General features: G+C 31.4%; 3 protein-coding genes across 6 annotated transcripts; 1 reads left to right on the forward strand and 2 right to left on the reverse strand.

The window, feature by feature from the left end:
• Positions 1-1,732: 1,732 nt before the first annotated feature.
• On the reverse strand, positions 1,733-7,392 carry LOC108318717 (aminoaldehyde dehydrogenase 2, peroxisomal). Of its 4 annotated transcripts, none has more exons than XR_001831716.2 (16): positions 7,105-7,392; positions 6,886-7,028; positions 6,734-6,814; positions 6,496-6,644; positions 6,316-6,408; positions 6,109-6,232; positions 5,893-5,958; positions 5,319-5,385; positions 5,081-5,157; positions 4,751-4,864; positions 4,161-4,238; positions 3,921-4,072; positions 3,759-3,819; positions 3,566-3,672; positions 2,112-2,254; positions 1,733-1,972 (listed from the first exon to the last, which is right to left on the reverse strand). XR_001831716.2 is itself a non-coding variant. In XM_017556443.2 (16 exons), the coding sequence occupies exons 1-15, from the start codon at positions 7,211-7,213 to the stop codon at positions 2,164-2,166; spliced, it is 1,512 nt and encodes a 503-aa protein (XP_017411932.1). In that variant the 5' UTR covers positions 7,214-7,392; the 3' UTR covers positions 1,733-1,972; positions 2,135-2,163. The 4 variants fall into 4 exon arrangements, 2 of the variants coding, with proteins under 2 accessions (XP_017411932.1, XP_017411931.1); XR_001831715.2 differs by having other exon boundaries at positions 2,077-2,254; XM_017556443.2 differs by having other exon boundaries at positions 2,135-2,254.
• A 4,110-nt stretch (positions 7,393-11,502) lies between these two features.
• LOC108341462 (uncharacterized) lies at positions 11,503-11,983 on the reverse strand. The gene has a single exon (XM_017579142.2). The coding sequence runs from the start codon at positions 11,930-11,932 to the stop codon at positions 11,690-11,692; it is 243 nt and encodes an 80-aa protein (XP_017434631.1). The 5' UTR covers positions 11,933-11,983; the 3' UTR covers positions 11,503-11,689.
• Positions 11,984-20,037: 8,054 nt separating this feature from the next.
• On the forward strand, positions 20,038-21,356 carry LOC108340392 (protein JINGUBANG). Its single transcript, XM_017577753.2, has one exon. It carries the CDS (start codon positions 20,058-20,060, stop codon positions 21,225-21,227), a length of 1,170 nt encoding a protein of 389 aa, XP_017433242.1. The 5' UTR covers positions 20,038-20,057; the 3' UTR covers positions 21,228-21,356.
• The last annotated feature ends 414 nt before the right edge of the window (positions 21,357-21,770 follow it).

The raw sequence follows: 21,770 nt of genomic DNA on the forward strand, positions 1-21,770 counted from the left end.
AATTCGGTTAGATTTGAACTTTGCAGCTTTGTTCCATAACTTTTTTTTATGGTATCTAGTTGATTATTTTTGCATTGTCTTTTTAAGTCAATTATTTTTAACTTGAGTCTAAGATCGTAATTTTTGAAGTTATGTGAAAGTTGTAGTTTTATTTTAAAAATTTTAGACAATTTGTAAGAGATGTTGATTTGTGATTTAAGGTACTTTTATGCTTGGGAATCTCTGTTGAGAGAAGAATCCACTTTATGTGAATTTGGTGCTGTGAAAATGTATGCTATTATGCGGAAATTATGATTGAAATTTAAAAGAATTTAAATACATAAATATCCAAAACTAATAAGAATTTTACTGAATTTTGTCACTTTAACATTCTTACACCAAATAGAATCTCTATTAGAAAGAGGAAAAAGCATAGCTCAAGTCCACATTTTAAAATTTGTTATACATATTCTGTTATAGTTTGTTGTACAGTTTTCCATACGCATTTTGTTTTTGGTCTTCTCTCTCAATTTTCGTTTTCTCCCTTCTCTTTTCTTTCTGTAATGTGAAGCAGAATGTTAATAATCTCCTTCATATATATGTTCAATAAGAATCCCTATATTATTAGAGAAAACTATTCAATCTTTCATGGAATCATGATTATGTATTCCACAAAAACAGTATCCCCCAAAAAAGTACTTAAACATACAGAGACAAATAATAGATATTAAATAACAATTAGTATCATATCTAAATCAATTATCCACATGTGCATAACATTGTTGAATAAAAAAAATTAAATAACTTTCATATAGCAAAAAGAGTACAAAATATTAGTTTACTTGGTTATAGTATAATATTTTATTGAATAAAAAAAAGTATAAAGGAGATGAATAACTGTCAAGTATTTTTTTTCCTTAATTAGATAGGAGTATTACTATCCCTTATGTATCTTACCATCCATTTTTATTTTATTTAAAATAGAATATTTAATTTAACAAATAATTAAATTGATAAACAAACTTAAAAATGGTAAATATTTTTAACCACAACCAAGAAAGTTAACATATATGTATAAAAAAGAAAGTGTAATTTCTTAAAGTGCTTTCTTTATTTTAAGAAATCGAATGGATTGGACTTCAGAGCGGATTGAATCACACAGACGAATAAATTTTTATCATCTATAAATAACTGTTTAAAGAAACTTGAGGAGACGATCTGAATGGATTGGATTTCAGTTCGCTGACATAGATGAATACATTTTATCATCTTTAAATAACATACTAGAGATGATCTGCGCCAATGTCCAAAAAAGTAATGGAAAATATGCTCAAAATCAACAATGCAGTTTGGTGCAATGGCGTATTATCCTAAGTCATAGTTTCCACATGCGCCTCTGATTCACTTGGCATATAGAAACATTTTAAATTCATTCAAAAAAAGAAAATACACGTAGCCAACCACTCATTTATAGATGTACTCTTGATCTTTGTATTTCATTACCTTTAAAGTGTAAAAGTGCAATTCACTTTATATAACATCTTTGTTTAAGTTATTTTACACATAAGAGAGACAAATAGAAAAACAGAGAAAGGTGGTATTTATAAATTATATTATACTATCGTATAACTGTTAAGTTTATTAATCAAATGTACAAACACTCAGTAATTATATACTTTGAGCTTTAACCTTTAGGCGATAAAAATTAAGGCTTAATTGCACAAATTGTTCAAAAATAGCTTCAACAATAAAATTGTTCAAGATATTAATTTCACATTAAAACCATTCTCTAAACCAAACAAACATTTATAATATTGTCAACAACCTCCATGATGGTAGTAGTTTTTCTTTATTTTTCTATAAATGCAACTATTATTACTTTCAAGCTTTACTTAAGAAATGTCACCACCTTGAATATGATTGCACTATCCACCCCGTCATGAAAAAAGTAGGAATGATACTTCAGTCCGGGTGAACTAGAGTTCAGAGAAATCTGCCACGAGATTAGAAATTAGATGCATGATGATGGGCCAACATAACCAAATGAAATTAGAACCACTACCATCATAAATCTAGAAACCAGTTATGTTGTTATACATTGACATAATGTCTTCTCAACATTGAGATCCTACCGTAATTTGGTGTTTACCCACACCTTATTACATCTCAGCTGTTAGATAAGTGTCACATCTTTGAAGGAGAGTGGTACCAGCCCCACGGTTCATCAGAGATGTACTTAGTCACTTGCTTCACACTTAAGTAATTATCAAGTCCCCTGAAAATGTTAATAAAAAAATTACTCCCAATCTTAAATAAAACTAAAAAGCTTTATCTTCCACTCCGTATCTAAAAATGATTGAGGTGAAGTCTTGTTTTCTCTTTTGCAATCATACAAGAGTCAAGTATATTGCCTCCGCAACCCGACTCATTTTTAAGCTAGCTTCAGACCAAGGGAACAAGCCAAATTAGGCAAGCCACTAAAAAGGAAACTAGTATTGCATTTTTATTCATGTTCATTACATGTTCATTATGTACAAGGAGACTTTTTATTAAGATTATTGATTTCAATGTGTTAACACATCACAATCTCCTATGGTTTAAAATTGCTCCAATTAGACCATGCAAAGGATGCACCAGAGCCACAACTGTTATACATCTGTATTGAGCTTTCGATTGAATTTGGCTGTACAGAGTTGATGGTCAACATGCTGTCAAAAGATGAGTTAGCTATGAAGCTTGGACACTCCTCTTCAAGGGTGTGTTCCAGTGTCCGACAAGTATAGGACACTAAAACACGTACAACATACGTACGACATGAATCAGATATTTTGTTGAAGTGTCTGATTTAAAAAACCTTTTTTAAATCCGACATCCTTAATAAAGACAGACAGTGATTATTTTTATAAGTTAGAAACTCAGGAATTACTGTGTACGTTTCGAATATAATTATAGAAACAAAGATCAAATTCTATATAATCAGGAATAGCTAAATTATATATGTATTACTAAGAACGTTTTTATTTATTCTTGTATCTTCTCTTCACATAATGTCTAATTCTTTGAAAATGTTAATTTGTCATTCGATGATTCTCGGCTAGAATGTCTTTTCAATGAGGATGATGGAAGGAAGTAAAATGTCTCAATTAAATAGATCTCTTTTCACTTTTTGGATTTTAGATAGATGAATTAAATTCAATTTTGTATTAGGTGACAATATGTTTAGATTGTTATACTTAACTGACTTTTATAAAGATGATTTTGATTATATAGATCTTGATAGTCAATTTAAATAACTCAATGATGTTCAATACACACACATACATACGTGTGTTTGTGTGTGTATATGTATGTATATATACATACTGTCGTTATGTCTACATTTTGTAGATTATTAATGATGTTTTGGTGATTATGTGTTGTAATGTTTGTGCTACAAAGATGAGTGGTGCTAGAGCATTCAACAGCCTATTGACTTCAACTTATAAGTGTGGGTTTTCTTTTTTTTGCATGTTGGACAATGTGTTCATAAAATAAGAAGGCATTTGCGGTTACTTGCATTTGTTAATTTAGTAAATAAAGACCATACCATTCTCCTAATTCACGACCAAAGCCGCTGCGTTTAACGCCTCCCCATGGGGCTTGAGTGAAGCATGGTTGAGAGCAATTAATCCACACAATTCCAGCCTTAAAAGCCTGCATTGAAGAAAGATGATCTATTAAGCAGCAGAAACGGTCCAATTAATATGTTGTTTTCCATGATAACCTAGGACCAGTCTCACCTTAGTAATGCGCTCACATCTTTCTAAATCATTTGATATTACAGCAGAACCTAAGCCATATCTGTGGAAAGTCAAAGTATCTCGGATATAACGACACAAATGAAGAGAACTATAAGTTTAAAGACGAAGTTAAAGTCAGTGCACAGAAAACCACCAACTCACACAGTATCATTTGCTAGATCAATAGCTTCTTCCTCAGTGCTAAATGTTTTTACACAGAGAACAGGTCCAAATACTTCTTCTCTCCAAATTTGCATAGAGGTAGTCACATCAGTTATGACAGTCGGTTCAACGAAGAATCCTTTGTTTAGATGCTGCCATTGAATGAGAAAAAATACCCAGTCCTCAAGACTCGCAGAAGCACGTAGCCAAAACATACCTTCAAAGAAAGTATAATCATACCTCAGGGCGAGACCCACCAGTCAAAATGGTTGCACCCTCACTCTTAGCATTTGAGATAAACTTCAATACTTTTTCATACTGAACCATATATAATACAAGTATTAGATATCACATAGCCTTCTTGAAGAAAAGTGTGCTTATATCAATAAGACATTTTAAGTTGCAAAACCAGAAAGAAAGGTAAAGCATGGAAACATATACATCGACCAGGAGAAGGTTCCTTCTTCCCTGACTCCCTCTCATGATATATACAGCCAGATAACCAATAATTCTTCTATGGAAGCTTTTGTATACGCTTAGCTTGACCATAACTCCATCTATGATCTCACAGCCAGTCCCAAACCAAGATAAAGAAGGAAATTGTGCTGGGTCTTTGACTACCAAAGTAAAACTTATTGATATTAAAACATTCAATCTGATCAAAATTTCATAATTAATGATTAATCATATTACCATTACATTTTCATTTTGACTACTAAATAAGATATTTGCATTTGAACATACCAAAGCATACCCGTCCTTTACTTGAAAGAGAGTAAGGTGTAAGTGTAAACATTATAACATATAAAGAATAAGAATCGGCAAGTTACCTGTCCCTCACTAACAACAGGGCCCAGTCTGCAACCTTCTTCCAAGGGATCAGAAATTTTGATGTTTTTTATCCATTTCACAATCCTATTCAAAAACTCTGTTGCTATACTTTCCTGAAACAACGATAGTATCTTTGCTTATCAGTTTTGGCAGATAAATGTCAAAATAATTTCTACCAAGTGGTTTAAAAAAAATTCAAGCCAATTGAAGTTAATATGATCACTCCCATATACGTCCACAAAGAAAAAGAAAAAAAAGAAGTTGCATATACTTGTTTTTTAAGATATCTGTGTGTTGAGGAAGGAGCAGGATCTATCCAGTAAACTTACATGTACAATAAGGCGGGAAGTTGCACTGCATATCTGACCATTTGTCCAGAAGCAGCCAAAGATGGTCCATTCAGCAGCTTTTTAAATTACGGAAAAAGGATCCAAATCACGTAACAGGTAATTGATTAAAAAAAATTACTCATTCTCACTCGGTATTTATTAAGGGAATGTGATTCCATGATGCAAGTAAACACGTGCTGTTCATAACTAAATTGCTATACTCAAGAAAATCACTTACCCTTGTCAAGGTCAACATCCTCAAAGACAACGATTGGACTTTTTCCACCAAGCTCTAGTGAAACAGGCTGCCAAGAAACCATAAATTTGATATTACAGTGATTCATGAATAAACCAAAAATTTGACGTGACAAAGATTCATGCACTAAGAAAACACAATTAAAACATGAAGGGAGGAAAGGGTTCAGGTATGCAGTTTCGTAGCATAGAAATGTATATGCGAACAGAGAAAAAATGAATATTATAAGGGGCAGAACTTACGATAATAAATTATGGATTATTACACAATCAATTATAGTTGTATTTCACAGTCCAAATAAACCGTTACAACTGATATATAATCTATTATACATATTTATTAGTTCTAAAATAAATCATTATTAATTTCTACTCTTATGCAATTTTTTTTTTCTTTTTATATTTCAACTCCATTCTTCTTTAACCTTGAAAAAAAATACAATTATTTCCAATTTATTTGTAACTTATTACTCTTTTCTTCTGTGATCCACTAACTTCCTCTATTTTTTCTCCTTCTACCAAACAAGGTGTTAAAAACACAATTGCTTAAAAAATACCTTGACCAGCTGGGCTGCGGCCGTCATAATCTTGCTCCCCGTTGCAGAGCTTCCAGTAAAGGCAATCTGTCCAAGAAGTTATGGTCATGATGTAACACAAGCTTTGCAAACTCAATACATTGCATTAACAATACATGCAAATATGCAAGACAGAAAACTAGCTACAACCCCGTAGAATAGAACTTCAATTGTTTTAAAAATTGAAGGGAGTTGAACCTTGTCGACATCAGGATGGACTGCTAATGGAGCACCAGCTTCAGGTCCTAATCCAGTGAGAATGTTCAACACACCAGGAGGAAGCCCCACTTCTTTGCAAATCTCACCTAGCTCCAAGCAGGTCCTAAAATTGAACATAACACGGCATGAGAATGAACCAACAAAACAAAGAAGCAAGCTGCAACAATCAACAAGAACAATACACACACAGATGCCAACTCAGAGGGCTTCAATATTGCAGCACAACCCGCTGCCAGAGCAGGAGCAACCTTCCACGTAGCCATCAACATAGGATAATTCCTAAAACAACAACACTCAATAATCATCAATTATATATAGGACCAGCATTGATCAAAGCGGGTGAAAAAAGATGGAAAAAGGTAGTACCAGGGAGTTATTAATCCTACAACCCCAATTGGCTCCTTAAGAACGTAACTCTTGAATGTGTCCATGGGAAGAGACACCGGAGCCTTTTGCTTGGAGTCCAATTTTTCAGCCAGATCAGCGTAGAACTCAAAGCAACCAGCAACATCGTCCTACACAAAAACAAACAACCATGCTCGATGATTCAAGTTTAATTATCTTTTTATTAATTTTATTTTTCAATTTAGGGATGTGAGGTTACGATGTCCCAGGCAGCTTCATCCAGCGGTTTTCCACAATCGATGGCTTCTAGTTTTGCGAGCTCGGGTTTTTTCTCGGTGACCTGCAGGAGATAATGGAAATAAGAAAATAGATAAATAGAAGAGAGAAAACAGAAGCGACTGAAGTAAGAACCTTGACAGCGATGGCACGGAGATAGCGGGCCCGAACAGCGCCGGAAGCGGAGGCCCAATCGGCGCCTTTGTTGCGGGAAAGGGCGGCTTTGGCGGCGGCGACGGCGGCGTCGACATCTTCCTTAGTAGCGGCTGGGATATCCCCTGCATCGAGAAGGAAAGTGTGGGTGAATGAGATTGAAAATGAGATCTGATGAGACGGCGGAGAGAGAAAAATAACCGATGATCTGTTGTGTGGAAGGGTTGATGATGGGAATCCGTTTGCCGAGGGCAGGGACTTTCCAGTCACCGTCTATGAACAATTGACGGTTGGGAATTGCGATGGACATCTTGTTGCGTGTCTCTGTCTGCACAAATTTTAGCGTAATTGGAAATGTGAGTGACCGAGCTCAATGGAGTTAGTAAACTGACGAACTTTCCACAGCTTTTTCTGTTCTTATCTTTACTTCTCTTACTCCTCTATTTTCTCCATTTCTACATCAGATTTTGTGTTGAAGTTTAGAGTTAGTCCATCCTCTCATTTTTTTCTTTCAAAGGAAATGAACATAGTTTTTTTATTAGAGAATCAATTTTGAATTTTAATTATTTTAACTTTGTTTAAAATAAGAAAATGGTTAAATATCAATAACTTTTTTGTTACAATAATCCTTTCGATTCTATTAGATTATTTTTACTCTGATTAAGATATGTTAAGATTTAAGGTTTAGGATATGTTATTATCTGGTGGTAAGGAGGATTGCTCTTTGTTATATATATATATATATATATATGGGTTTGGTAACGCGCGTACGCCTGTTTTTCAGTTGGTACATTTTAGCAATGTGTACCAGATTTTAGTGGACAAAAATATCCTTATATACTATGGATTCTAAGTTTTAAGGTTAAGGGTATTTTAGTAATTTTCATTCTCAAAACTTAAAAATAAAATCTAAACCCTTACTCACCTCTCTCATTCCTCTCAATTCTTTCTTTTTCATCTCTCTCACTCTAACCTTTTCTCTGTCATCTCTACTGTAGTTCCAATTGAAAAAATCATAAACATTTGCCTTTGTAAAGAGTTGAGTCATTGACATATTCACTTTCAGGCAAAGGTTTATTCAAGATCTCTTCAATTTCACCATCTTCACTAATCTCTCTAATTTCATCATCTGCATATGTTGAATCATCATCTCTAAAAAAACCCTCCAGGCCAATTACCAATTCTTTTGGATGTCATTATGCTTGTGAAAATTAGATAAAATTATATACGACAAAAATTATAAAATGAAAACTCATTATAAAGTCATTTTTTGTAAGAAATTGTTTAACAATGACTGTTGTGATTTTTTCCAGGCCAATTACCAATTTCTTTCTTTGATGTCATTATGCTTGTGAAAATTAGATAAAATTAGATAAGACAAACATTATAAAATAAAAACTCATTATAAAATCATTTTTTGTAAGAAATTGTTTAACAACGATTATTTCTGATTTTTTTCGAGGTCAATTACCAATTTCTTTATGCTTGTGAAAATTGGATAAAATTAGATAAGACAAAAATTATAAGATGAAAACTCATTATAAAATCATTTTTTTGTAAGATTGTTTACGACAAGTGTTTTTTGATTTTTTCAATTGGGGCTACAGTAGGGATGACAGAGAAAAGATTGGAGTGAGAAAGATGAAAGATAAAGGGTTGAGAGAAATTTTTTATTTTTTCAATTGGAGCTACAGTAGGGATGACAGAGAAAAGATTGGAGTGAGAAAGATGAAAGAGAAAGGGCTGAGAGGAATGAGAGAGGTGACTAAGGATTTGGGAGTTTCTTTTTTTTTTTTTTTTAGTTTTGAGAATGAAAATTATTAAAATACCCTTAACCTTAAAACTTAGAATCCATGATATATAAAGATATTTTTGTCTACTAAAACCCGGTACACATTGCTAAAACGTACCAACTGAAAAACAGGCGTACACGCGTTAATATATATATATATATATATATGTAGATATATATATATATATATATGTATATGTATATACATATACATGTATATGTATATATATATATATATATATATCGAAATTTGTTTTGATTATCTTGTTGGTAACAAATATAAATTTTTTTTTCACACTTATATATTTTTGTCTACTAAAACCCGGTACACATTGCTAAAACGTACCAATTAAAAAACAGGCGTACACGCGTTAATTATATATATACATATGTATATACATATACATGTATATGTATATATATATATCGAAATTTGTTTTGATTATCTTGTTGGTAACAAATATAAATTCTTTTTTCACACTTATTTTTCTCACAAAAGACTACATATCTTGAATTTAGTTCATTCTAATGTTTACACTTGGAAGATGCTAAATTAATTATTGGTGGCTAGCATTTTTGTTTTGAAATAAATAATTTCTAAATAATATTTCCAAAAATATGACAATAAGTTTGATAAAACAATTTCAAAAATACCTTGAAATGAAACACAATTAATGATAAAATTATATTCATACTATCATGCAAAATTGTAGAACTGTAAAAACGGATAACCCGGCTCGACCTGACCTGACCCACTACAGGTTGGCCACTTAGTGAGTCAACTCAATCCGGCTTATTTATTAGCGAGCCGAAAAAATTCGAACCTAACCCGACCCACCACGGGTTGGTGGGTTAAATAGGTTGGCTAATTGGCTCACTTAATTAACTTTTTTTTCACCCTTTTCTTCTCATATTCTTAGAACATGTTACTTTGATCGATCAAATTGAAACAATAATAATTAGACCAATTGATATAAAAGAAAATGAAACAAAAAAATATATTGTTATATATATTATAAGCTATCAAGCATAAAATTTTGCCAATTTAGTTTAATGAGACATACACAACCGTTTGACCAAGAAACTACATATAGCCGTTAAAAAAAAATATATAGCACAAGATAAAACTTTCATGCTTGTAGATAGGTCTAAAAACAAGATAAAACAAATTATATATTCCTGAATTATCCAATCTATAATAGTATTCATCTATTAAATTGGAGTCCTGAATGGATAAATTCACAGTATTATGCTCTCTTGAAGCATCTTCTTCTTTATCTCCATCTATAATATTATCTAATCTATAATCTTAACGTTTTATCTGCAGAGCAGAACTTTTGGAAAGACATCATCGCAAAAGACTCTATTGCTAAGTAAAGGTTGTGCATTTTGAATAATTAATTTAATTAGTTTGATTTCAATAAAAAAAAGATTTGAATAATTAATTTAATTTAATTAAAAAAAAATAGGTGGGTTGATGAGCCAACCCAACCCAACACTGTGTTCAACCCGTGTGAGCCGAATTCTTAGTAAATCGGATCAAAATTGACTCGCATAAAAAATTTTGTGTTATTTTTCAACCCAATCCGGCTCAAACCTATTGTGAGTTGGGTTAACTTACGGTTTCAACCCATTTTGACGACAGCACAAAATTGACTAAAACCTTTTGGGATAAGATGTTCAATTTCATTAACCTTTCTTCTTTTACTTCTTTTTGATGGGTGATGTCCCCTAAGAGCCTATGAAAAGGAAAACATATTTCTCATGGTAATCTGAGGGTGTTTGACGATAAAATATCCATTCACATTCATTCTTAAAGATAAAAAAAATAAACTAAGCTTAATGAGAAGTTTATTCAATATATTTTCTTTAGTTATGATCATAATGATTTTAGGAAAGTATAAACAATGTATCTTCCTACCGAATCAGAAGAGAAATTAAAGACAAGAAGATAAATCAAACTTGTTAAGAACTGTGTTTTTAACTTCTTGCATATTCATAATTAGTCTTAGTCATACAGTCAATTAACTTATTTTTCAATTTATCTATGCTTAACCATTATTTTAACATTTTTTTTATAGATTTGGATTCATAATAAAAATCGATACATTATTTGCTAACTTTGTTCTAATGAGATTTAAATTTTTATTTGTTTACTGGATAAATGTACGTTCTTATGTAAGAATTTGAATCCAGATATATTTTCTGTATTATTAGATTTAGAACATCACTTTTCTAACTTCTGTTACATTAATTAACTAAATATTTATCCACATTGTGCACTAAACCAAATTATAGCAATAAACCAAATTTCATTTAACCAGCACATTATTACAAGTTAAATTGCTGAGTAATAATACAAATGTCACTCATTCTTACCAAACATCCTAATAACACCCCTTATACGATTTTATATATTATTTTTTCTGCTATTTTTCTTATTTTAATAATTTATTTATCATATATAGTTTGGACTATAGGATGTCCATTCCTAAATACTATATAAAAATATAAAATACTATAATACTCTTTATCTAATAAACGTTAAGGCGAACATTTAAATTGCTCATTTAACAAAATGTATCGCTCCAACCACAGTTGATGTATTATTAAATCATGGTTAGGGTAGACAACTCAGAAGATTTCCGTTCAGTTTTCATTTTTTAGCTCATACACAAATATTAATCAATAAAAAATGATATCTTTTATATAATTCACATAATTTTTTACCATTTTTTTCTTAAAAACATAAAAAATAATTATAATAAATAAACTATTGTTTTCCATAAACTGTCAGCTATATAAAGTTTAGACACGAACCATAATTAGCATAATTAACAAGCATGGAAACTGATACAGAAACATATATGTACATGATCATACTTAACTACAAACTAGGAAGAATAAACGAATACATGAAGGATGAAATTGAAAAGACAGAAAACATTAAAGTGAAAGAAAGAGAAAGAAAAAAAGAATGTAGAAATGGTGAAATTAATGTTTGTTGGTGGCTTTGGAATACTTGGTCTTGATCCAGTGAAGGCCAACGGAAGTACCATCCTTCAACTTCTTCACACCGGTGGAGGCGACTGCTTTGGTCTTGCCAAAACCCTCTCCGACCTTTTGCTTGTACTTGGTTGTCTTGTCGTTGCTGTTTTTATTGCTGGAACCAACCGTCACAGGATCAGGTCCATCGTCCCATTGATCAGCCCAGGAATTGTAGTTGTTTCCATCCATTTCTCAACTTTTATGAATTGCTTTACGATGATTCAACTGATTCAAGGGTTTTTATAAGAAGCTTTTGCTGGTAGTTTATCAGAAATCAACTACACCCAACGGTCAAAGGTTAGAAATTTTATTAATTTTGTCATGTGTGACCGCTTTTGATTATTGCATTAATTACATTATTATACAGAAGCTATTTGTTCATGATTCATCAGCAGTATAATGGAGAAATTTGAAGCGGTCAGGTTCAAGATTGACGTCTGCATTGAACCTTCTCTTTGAGAAGTTTATTTGACCAGTTTAATAAAAAAAATTCTGCAAGTTTTGGATCAATCCATCCACGGTTGTGCTTACGTTTTGAATTCTTTGTTTTTTTATTCATGTGCAGAAGCTTCGACGACAAAGGGATTAGTTCAGAATATATTTGTTGACCTGAGTTTGGTGATAGCGAAATATCTTATGATGATATAAGAATTTTTTTACATAACTTAGAAAATAATCCCTGATTGCATTCAAGTCAAATCATTGACAAAAGAGAATGCTTGAATTCGTAATATCCAAACTAAAAATAACAGAAAGTCATAAAATCACTCCCGTCACAATTAAAAACTATTAAATATACATAAACATCTTCTAGATTAAAATCCTAATAAATTTATATAATGACAAATAATGGATAAATTTTGAGATGTTAAAATAATTGAGATGTTGATGTTTAAGATAAGTCTTATTTTTAAAATCCTAATCACTTTGTAATAATTCTTGGATGATTAAATCAAATGCTCTAATGATATTTAATAAAAAAAATTAATTTATAATATTTGAATAATATACATAACAGGTATTCCGAATCATCAAAATTTAAAAATTAATCTCTCTATATATTATCAATACTTATTTTGGCTTTATTTTTAATTACTTATTTTATTTTGTAATATTATTATTAATTTTAAGCTTTATTTTTAAATTATACATTTTAAAATATTGTCGTAAAAATAATAGTTAAAAAATGTAAAGTAAAAGAGACTTAAGTCTTATAGACACTTAAAATTCTACTTCATAACAGCAGTTATATCGAATTAAATGCTCTGAATTTTATTAATAAAAAATCAATTAATTGTAATTAATGATAAAAAATCATTTTTTTTCTAGTTAAAAATATAAAATTATTATTATTTTAATTATGAAATTAAATATAAATATATTTTATAATTTTAATATAAATATTTTTTATTTATTTGTAAGTAATTTTATAATTAAAATTTGGTTAAGTTAAAAGATATGGTCAAATCGGAAAAGGAGGAATTTTAAGCATAGATTTTTATAATTATAGATAGGTTTTTTCATAACTTTCATATAAGGTTTTTTTATGCTGATCATAAGTTTTTTAAAATTTATATATATATATATATATATTGTGTTTGCTAACGCGCGTACCTGTTTTTTTAGTTTGGTACATTTTAGCAAAGTGTACCGGATTTTAGTAGACAAAAATATCCTTATATACCATGGATTTTAAGTTTTAAGGTTAAGGGTATTTTAATAACTTTCATTCTCAAAACTAAAAAAAAGAAAAAAACCCCAAACCCTTACTCACCTCTCTCATTCCTCTCAACCATTTCTCTTTTATCTTTCTCACTTCAATCTTTTCTTTGTAATCCCTACTGTATCCTCAATTGAAAGGATCAGAAACACTTGCCGTTAAACAATCTTACAAAAAAATGATTTTATAATGAGTTTTCATCTTATAATTTTTGTCTTATCTAATTTTATCCAATTTTCACAAGCATAAAGGAATTGGTAATTGACCTGGAAAAAATCAGAAATACTTGTTGTTAAACAATTTCTTACAAAAAATGATTTTATAATGAGTTTTTATTTTATAATTTTTGTCTTATCTAATTTTCACAAGCATAATGACATCAAAGGAACTGGTAATTGGCCTGGAAAAAATCAGAAACACTCGTTGTTAAACAATTTCTTACAAAAAATTACTTTATAATGAGTTTTCATTTTATAATTTTTGTCGTATATAATTTTATCTAATTTTCACAAGCATAATGACATCCGAAAGAATTGGTAATTGGCCTGGAGGGTTTTTTTAGAGGTGATGATTCAACATATGCAGATGATGAAATTACAGAGATTACTGAAGATGGTGAAATTGAAGAGATCTTGAATGAACCTTTGACTGAAGGTGAATATGTCAATGACTCAGTAGAGATGACAGAGAAGAAAATGTTGGAGTGAGAGAGATGAAAGAGAAAGATTGAGAGGAATGAGAGAGGTGAGTAAGGGTTTCGGGGGTTTCTTTTTTTCTTTTTTAAGTTTTAAGAATGAAAATTATTAAAATACCGTCAACCTTAACATTGGCTCCTCGCCCTCCAAATATACCTTTATAATTATATTTTCATCTACTCATACCGATAAGGTGATCATTACAAAAGAAATAAACAATCACAAACAAGACAAACAAACACAAATGAGTAGGCTAATTTACAAAAGAAATATCATATATTAATTAAACATGTTATATCACAATAAAATACAATCCAAACAATCATATAGATATAAATTATATAACGAAAGACTCTTATACACTCAATTATCCGAATACATGCATTTAATGTTGGAATTACTCGAGACATGCACTTATGGTGATCTCTATTGCTCTGCAGAATCATTGCTAATGAATTTCACTCTACGATTCACAAGATTAATCTCCTTCGCGTTTTAGGCCACTATCTTATCTTCAAACCAAGAGCTCCTACTACTTTCACCACATAACCAATTTTATTTTATATGAATGTGAATGCTTATTAGAGTCTCATGATACATCCTTGTTTGAATCCATACATCAATGCATGTACTAAAGAAGTCACGCATTCATTAAGATTCCTTCTTTGGATATGTCTTACAACACATCTATTCATACCCTTTTAAAGTGTAATAATATCAAAACTACCACGAACAACATAATAACAGAATTACATAACCACAAAATATGAACAACAATAAAACATAGCATAAAGTGAAAATCAGTGCTCAATGTTGAAGCTCACATGGGCTCACTGTCAAGGAAGCGCCTAGAGATACAGCTTGGCCCTCAACCCTAACAACCCTTAAAGCTCTCTAACTTGAGAGCGCTCAAGGGTGAATACCAATGCTCAACATTAGGGCCACTAGAGCTCTCTAAGTCAAGTGCACTCAATGACAAAAACTACCGCCCAACAAAGTTGTAAATTAACAAAATTTAGGTTACTAAATTGACCAATTGCTCAACCTAGAATTCTTCCATTTCACAAAAAATCGGAACCACCCAACAAATCAAACAACACAATTTAGCATAATTTAATTACCTATTATATAACATATTCAACAAATAAAGTGGAGTACCATTCCAATCAAAGCCAAATTTCCTAGTCCAAGTTCACAACATATGACATCACAATCAACTTTTTCAATAACAACATAACATATAAAATGTGAGAATTAGCTTCCCTCACCTATGACCCAACTTGAACAACTCTAAAAACACCAAAATGCCTCTAACCCACATGATATTCTATCCATATGTAGAAACATCACAACAACAATCAAAACATAATTTTATGATAACTGATAAGTAGAGACTTATATTGATGACTTAAATGACACATGCAACCAAAAGAAGAACTGCATGCAAATATAAAACATATTGGATCGAGAGAAAAGAGGCAAAAAACTAACTTACACAAACGAAAAAATTGATCGATTTAACTTGAAGAACTCACCACGAGAATCACTCAAATGATCTCAGATCTTCAAATAGATGAATAGAAAAGAGAACTCTTATAAATAAGTTTTGTAATTTTAAAATAATGGATCATATAAAAGTTGTTTTAAAATAATAAAACTTGATTATAAAAAAACTATTTGTATTAATATTTTCAATATTAAAATAATTGAGTTTCATTATTTTCAAACCACGACTTTAAAATATTATTTTTTTTGTTAAAAATATCTTTATATTTCCTATCATGTTATTGATGATATTTTCTCTTTTTTTTTCCTTTTCTTTAAAAAGTTTATACATAAATATGTAAAGTAAAGAAGTATCACTACTTATTTTCATTAACTAAATGAGACTTTTTCCATAAATACTTTTTAAAATATTTTAAAATTAAAGCAATAATATATGCATCAGTGAAAAATTAAGAAAAAAATAATATAAAATAAAGTCATAGGTTTTCTTAAATAATGTGTTTAATTTTTATTATAAGAAATATTCTTGAATATTTATTTATTTACTCTAACAAATTTTATAAAAATATTTTTTAATGTTTAATTTGTGATTTCTTTTTAGTTTTTTACCGTTCAATATTTTTATTAGCGCACACATAACCAGACAAATTTCTAAACTTTTAATATTTATTTTTTACTTGAATAAGTTTTGATAATAAATAATAAATATGTAAATTTTTCTATTAAAATTTGATAAAGAAATGAAATTTAATTAGTTATCAATGCTGTAATTATTTTCATAGAAGAAAAACAAGTTAGTGCATGGTGAAATAAATCATCACATTCAAATTGAAAACTATCTTTGAGTTTACATAATATATTAGCCGATATTACAAAAAAAATTTTGACCACGCATACATGATTTTTATCCGACAATTATATAGTGGTGAATAAAAACACGCTAGTTATTTGAATAAAAGCTAATCAATCTAATGCAATACATGTGAATTCACCTAATTCAATTCATGTGAATTCACATAAGTTAAGGGCATGAAAGACATACTTAAATTATTATTAAATATATTTAAAATAGAATAAAATTTATTTTCAATAAAAGTTTTCAAAGTATTTTTCAATGTCCATTTTAATTTTTTTTGCTACGTTTTACCTTAACAACTATATGAATTTATAAGTAGATATTTTTACTATAAATATACTTTATCTTATATATACTAAATAAAAAATTAAACTATTTTATATTTGAAATTTAATTTTCGTGTTCACACACATGTGATCATTGTCTACCACATGAAGAATAAAATCAAATATAACACACCGACACATATCTCTTGCCATCTCCTCTCAAATTCATTATGCAGTGCTCTAATTGGGACAAATCAATTGAGTTCATATATATCCTCATTTGAATTTCCCATGTGTTTAAAAATGGAAGAAGAGAGATATTTTTTATATAAATATTTTTCTTAAGGATAAATGAGTGATGAAATTCAAGAGTTTTGTAGAAGTTTGAAGAAATATTGAAGGTGTGAGAAGAAAAGTGGAGCTTCAGTTATAAATGGTGGGACAGAGAAAATTAATGAAGGCGTTGCATCTATCAAATGAAGGACCCAAATCAATGTAAGATCTGTTCCAATGGGAGCAAAGGGCGTGGAAAACGGAAACTCCAAGAAAATGAGTGTTCCACTGCTTATGACTTATGAAGAAACTCACCGTAAACTGCAAACCCTATGGGCTAACAAAATTCAATGATGGGTTCACAAAAACAATTCCCAACTTAATAGGGTTCATCATTCCCATCAAAGGCAGCTTGAGTATTATTTAAAAAGAAAAAAACTGTTTTGGAATGTAAGATGGATATTAACTCTATAAAGTCACGTGAAGGGTCTAAAAGATATTTTGAAGTACAAGTTAATTATCTCATTATTATTCAAAAAGATATTTAAAAAAGAAACTTCAATATCAACATCAGTTCAACTTTCATTAATAATACTAATAAATACAAATCTCCTATTTTCTTACTTTAAATCTGTATTTAAAATCACACTTTACATTTGTAAATTAGTTATCATTAAAGTTAATTTCTAACTTATCACTAATCGATTTATTTCCGTAACCATCAAGTTTTGAGGTTGACTCGGATATATGACTAAAAAGACGATGATCATACTGTACAAAAAAAGATAAAAATCATGAGTGTATTTTCATTTTTGTTGATCTGCATCACTACCGTAAAGAAAGATGCTTACTGTTATTACAGTATGGTAAGAGCCGAGAAACGTGCGTGTGTGTCTATATATATATATATATATAAGAAAATTGACAAGGATTGAGTGAGACATAGATGAAGACAAGTAGACAAGAAGGGCATGCATGGATACATATGGGACCAAGGGCTAGTTAGTTAAAGCCAAATGGGTTGAGTTGACCTGCCGTGTTAGGTTTCTAATTAGCAATGTATATATTATTTATCTGAAGAAGAAAAATCTTATCGGAATAAAATAGAATCTTTAAGGACACTAATTTTGTCTTATAAATATTTAACTAAACTGTGCGTTTATACTTTAAACTTAAAATCTCTAAATGAAGCTAAAATAGATCCTTTTACACTAACAGTATATATCACGGTTTGTTTATGTGAAACAGGTTGGAAGTATGACATCGACTAAATTAATGTTAAATTATAATATATAATTGTGTGCAAATTTCATCTTACGATTTTATGAAGTTGATTCAGATTTAAAAACTACTTTTAATATAATATCAGAACTATACTTAGAGTCAATCCTAATAAGATTTTTGTGGACATTTATCTCAGTTTATGATATATAAGTGAGATACAAACCTCATCTTACAAATCAGTCATCTGGGATGACTTTGTAGTTGAAACTAATTAAATAGAGAAAAATATTTATGAAAAATTATATAGGTGGACATTTAAACATTATGTAGGGGACCTGCACCTTGAGTAAAATAAGTTGTGTAATACTGGAAGAGACACAAGGACAAGCACACTATTGGTCCAGCCATCACACACCAGATGTCTATGCTGTTCTTTCCCCCATCTTTTCCGCGATCAGTCTGCTTTATTTCTAACTTACTCCATCTGTTTCTTCGTTGGCATCGTCTTCTAAATGCCTACTTTCATAGCTTTTTCTATTGTTTATGTTTATCTGGGTCTCCATGGTTGTTGGCCAAGCTATAATTCTAAGACATATTCAACAGTCTCTGTCTATATGACCGACAGTTTTATTTAATGTCCCTGTTATACGTATCTTTCCTTCGTGTAGACTAATTGATGCTGTTGAAACTGCATCATTTGCAGAGCCGCCAGAAAAGATGATAGTAACAACCACCATGATTCATGCTGGTGCAATTGTTATCAACCCACATAGCCATTGACACATCCATCTTCACCGATTATTTTATGCTCTTTGTTGCCAACTACCGGTGGATCTGATTTAGAAATCACATACTTGGAAAACAACACAACCTCATGCAGCACGACCTTGTGTTGGAGAACTTTTACAAAGCTTAGCAACAAGGTTAAGATAATTGAATTTTTTTTATTAACTTAAAAGGTTGTTATAAAATTGTAGCAAATTCTAACGTATTTTTTATTTTTTTATCATCGAAGTTTGTAATATCTTGTACGAATTTTTTATTCCGACGGGTGATTCCTTTATTATGGATGAACAAAAAGTCTATCGAGGTTGACCCCAACTTTTAATGACGAAAGCTATGCCTTAACAATATGAAGCCCGTTAATAATTTGAATTTGAAATTACGGCTTAAACCAACTGATTAAACTGGAACAATTTCGTCAAGTGTGGGTAGGGTATCTATTATACGCATTTATACAGAAAATCCAATTAGATATTCTGGTTTTGGGTTATCTTCGGTCATGAAACACGTGCACATAATCCAAATGTAAATCATTGTACTTGTATTGTAACCCTAATCACAAAATCTAAAAAGTAAATGATGACCATCGGATACAATTTCTCTTCATGATCACGTTATCGGTGGAAATCATTGTCTTGGTTTCCATTTCTTCAACTGAACAGTGTGGATTAAAAAGGAAAAATTGACAGAAACAGACAGAAAGTCTTACTCTTACAGTTCTTGAAAAGGAGGAAAAAAATTTGGTAAATTAATTATGATTGCCTTTACAGAAAGCAAAACATAAGAAGTAGGTAATTATAGATAGATATTTGAACAGAAATCTAAGGAGTAACTGGGCTATGTAAGCATGTATATCTGTATATGTAGCTCCATGCATGTCCCACTAAGGTATATGATGTTGGAAGCTGTATAAGTACCAAATAATTTCTGTTCAGCATTTATATAAAGTCAAAAACCCTCTTTCCTTTAAACCAGATCGCTTTTTCTCACCATGGAACGCACGGCATCCTTCAACGACACCAATAATAGTCTCTCTTCGCAAGCAAGTCTCGCTTCGGTTCCTTCCCTCAACTCACACTCACACTTCTTCAACGCTTCCACCACCTCTCACACGTGCCTCGCCACTCTCAAACCCCACACCTCCTCCTACGCCTCCTCCCTCACCCTCGCCGGCAAGTTCCTCTACGCAGGCTCCTCCGACAGAGAAATCAGATCCTGGAACCACACCATTTTCCTCTCCGAAAACCTACAAAACACCAACCTCCTAACCGCGGGAACGGGTGCCGTGAAATCCATAGTGGTCCACTCCAACAAGCTCTTCAGCGCGCACCAAGACCACAAAATCCGCGTCTGGAGAATCACCACCCACGACCACGACCAACAGAAGTTCACACATGTGGCCACTCTCCCCACGCTCCGGGACCGCGTCACCAAAATCTTGATCCCGAAGAATCACGTTCAGATTCGGCGGCACAAGAAGTGCACCTGGGTTCACCACGTGGACACCGTGTCCTCCCTGGCCTTGTCCCACGACGGAAAGTTGTTGTACTCCGTTTCTTGGGACCGGACGCTGAAGATTTGGCGGACGAAAGACTTCGCGTGCTTGGAGTCGGTGCGCAACGCGCACGAGGACGCCATAAACGCTGTGATAGTTTCTGAGGAGGGACAGGTGTACACTGGATCCGCCGACAAGAAAATAAGGGTTTGGAGAAAAAGGGAAGGGGAGAAGAAACACTGTGTGGTGGAGACGTTGGAGAAACACAGGTCAGGAATTAACGCTTTGGCTCTTAGCAGTGATGGATGCGTGTTGTACTCTGGTGCATGTGATAGGTCCATACTGGTTTGGGAGAAGGGAGAGAATGGAAAGTCGGTGGTGGTTGGTGCTCTGAGGGGGCACACCAAGTCCATTCTCTGCTTGTGTGTGGTTTGGGATTTGGTGTGTAGCGGTTCTGAGGATAAAACGGTGCGTATTTGGAGAGGGATTGAGAAGGAGTATTCCTGCTTAGCTGTTTTGGAAGGACATATGAGTCCTATTAAGACCCTAACTGCAACCCTTTATCACACCGATCAGCCTTCCCAAGTATCTCTTCTTCTCTATAGTGGCAGTTTGAACTGTGATATCAAAGTTTGGCAGCTTTTTCTTCCTCTTCTTTCCACCTAATTTCCCCTCTTTTCCCATCTTATGTGCTCATTTTTTACTTGTAACTATTAGACAGAAAGTGTAAGATGACATAATAGTAATGTAATTAATGTTACGGAGATATAAACAAAACAAAGAAACTGTGTTATATGTGCAAGTTGCTGTACACATTCAATGTCATTAATCTTTAATTTTCTTCATGGAGATATTTAGTGAAAGTAACATAATGCATTTCCTTAGGAAATATGCAACCTGTGAATGGATTCAAATTGTTTCTATAAAATAGTATGCTTTAAGATATTTGGGATCCAAGTTTTCCAAAACATGTGCGACAGGCTGTAGTAAGAATAAATTGAATGTCAAATAACATTGTTAATAAAAAAAATATTTAAATTATCTTAAACATCAACTCTATATATCTATATATATATATATATATATATATATATATATATATATATATATATATATATATATGAACGAGAATATAACACTAAAATTAGTTATATACCCCCATATAGCATTATTTTCGAATTTATAATGTTACGTGTATAAAACATATTC

The sequence above is a fragment of the Vigna angularis genome, chromosome 1, assembly GCF_016808095.1.
Source record: "Vigna angularis cultivar LongXiaoDou No.4 chromosome 1, ASM1680809v1, whole genome shotgun sequence".
Classification (NCBI taxonomy): domain Eukaryota; kingdom Viridiplantae; phylum Streptophyta; class Magnoliopsida; order Fabales; family Fabaceae; genus Vigna; species Vigna angularis.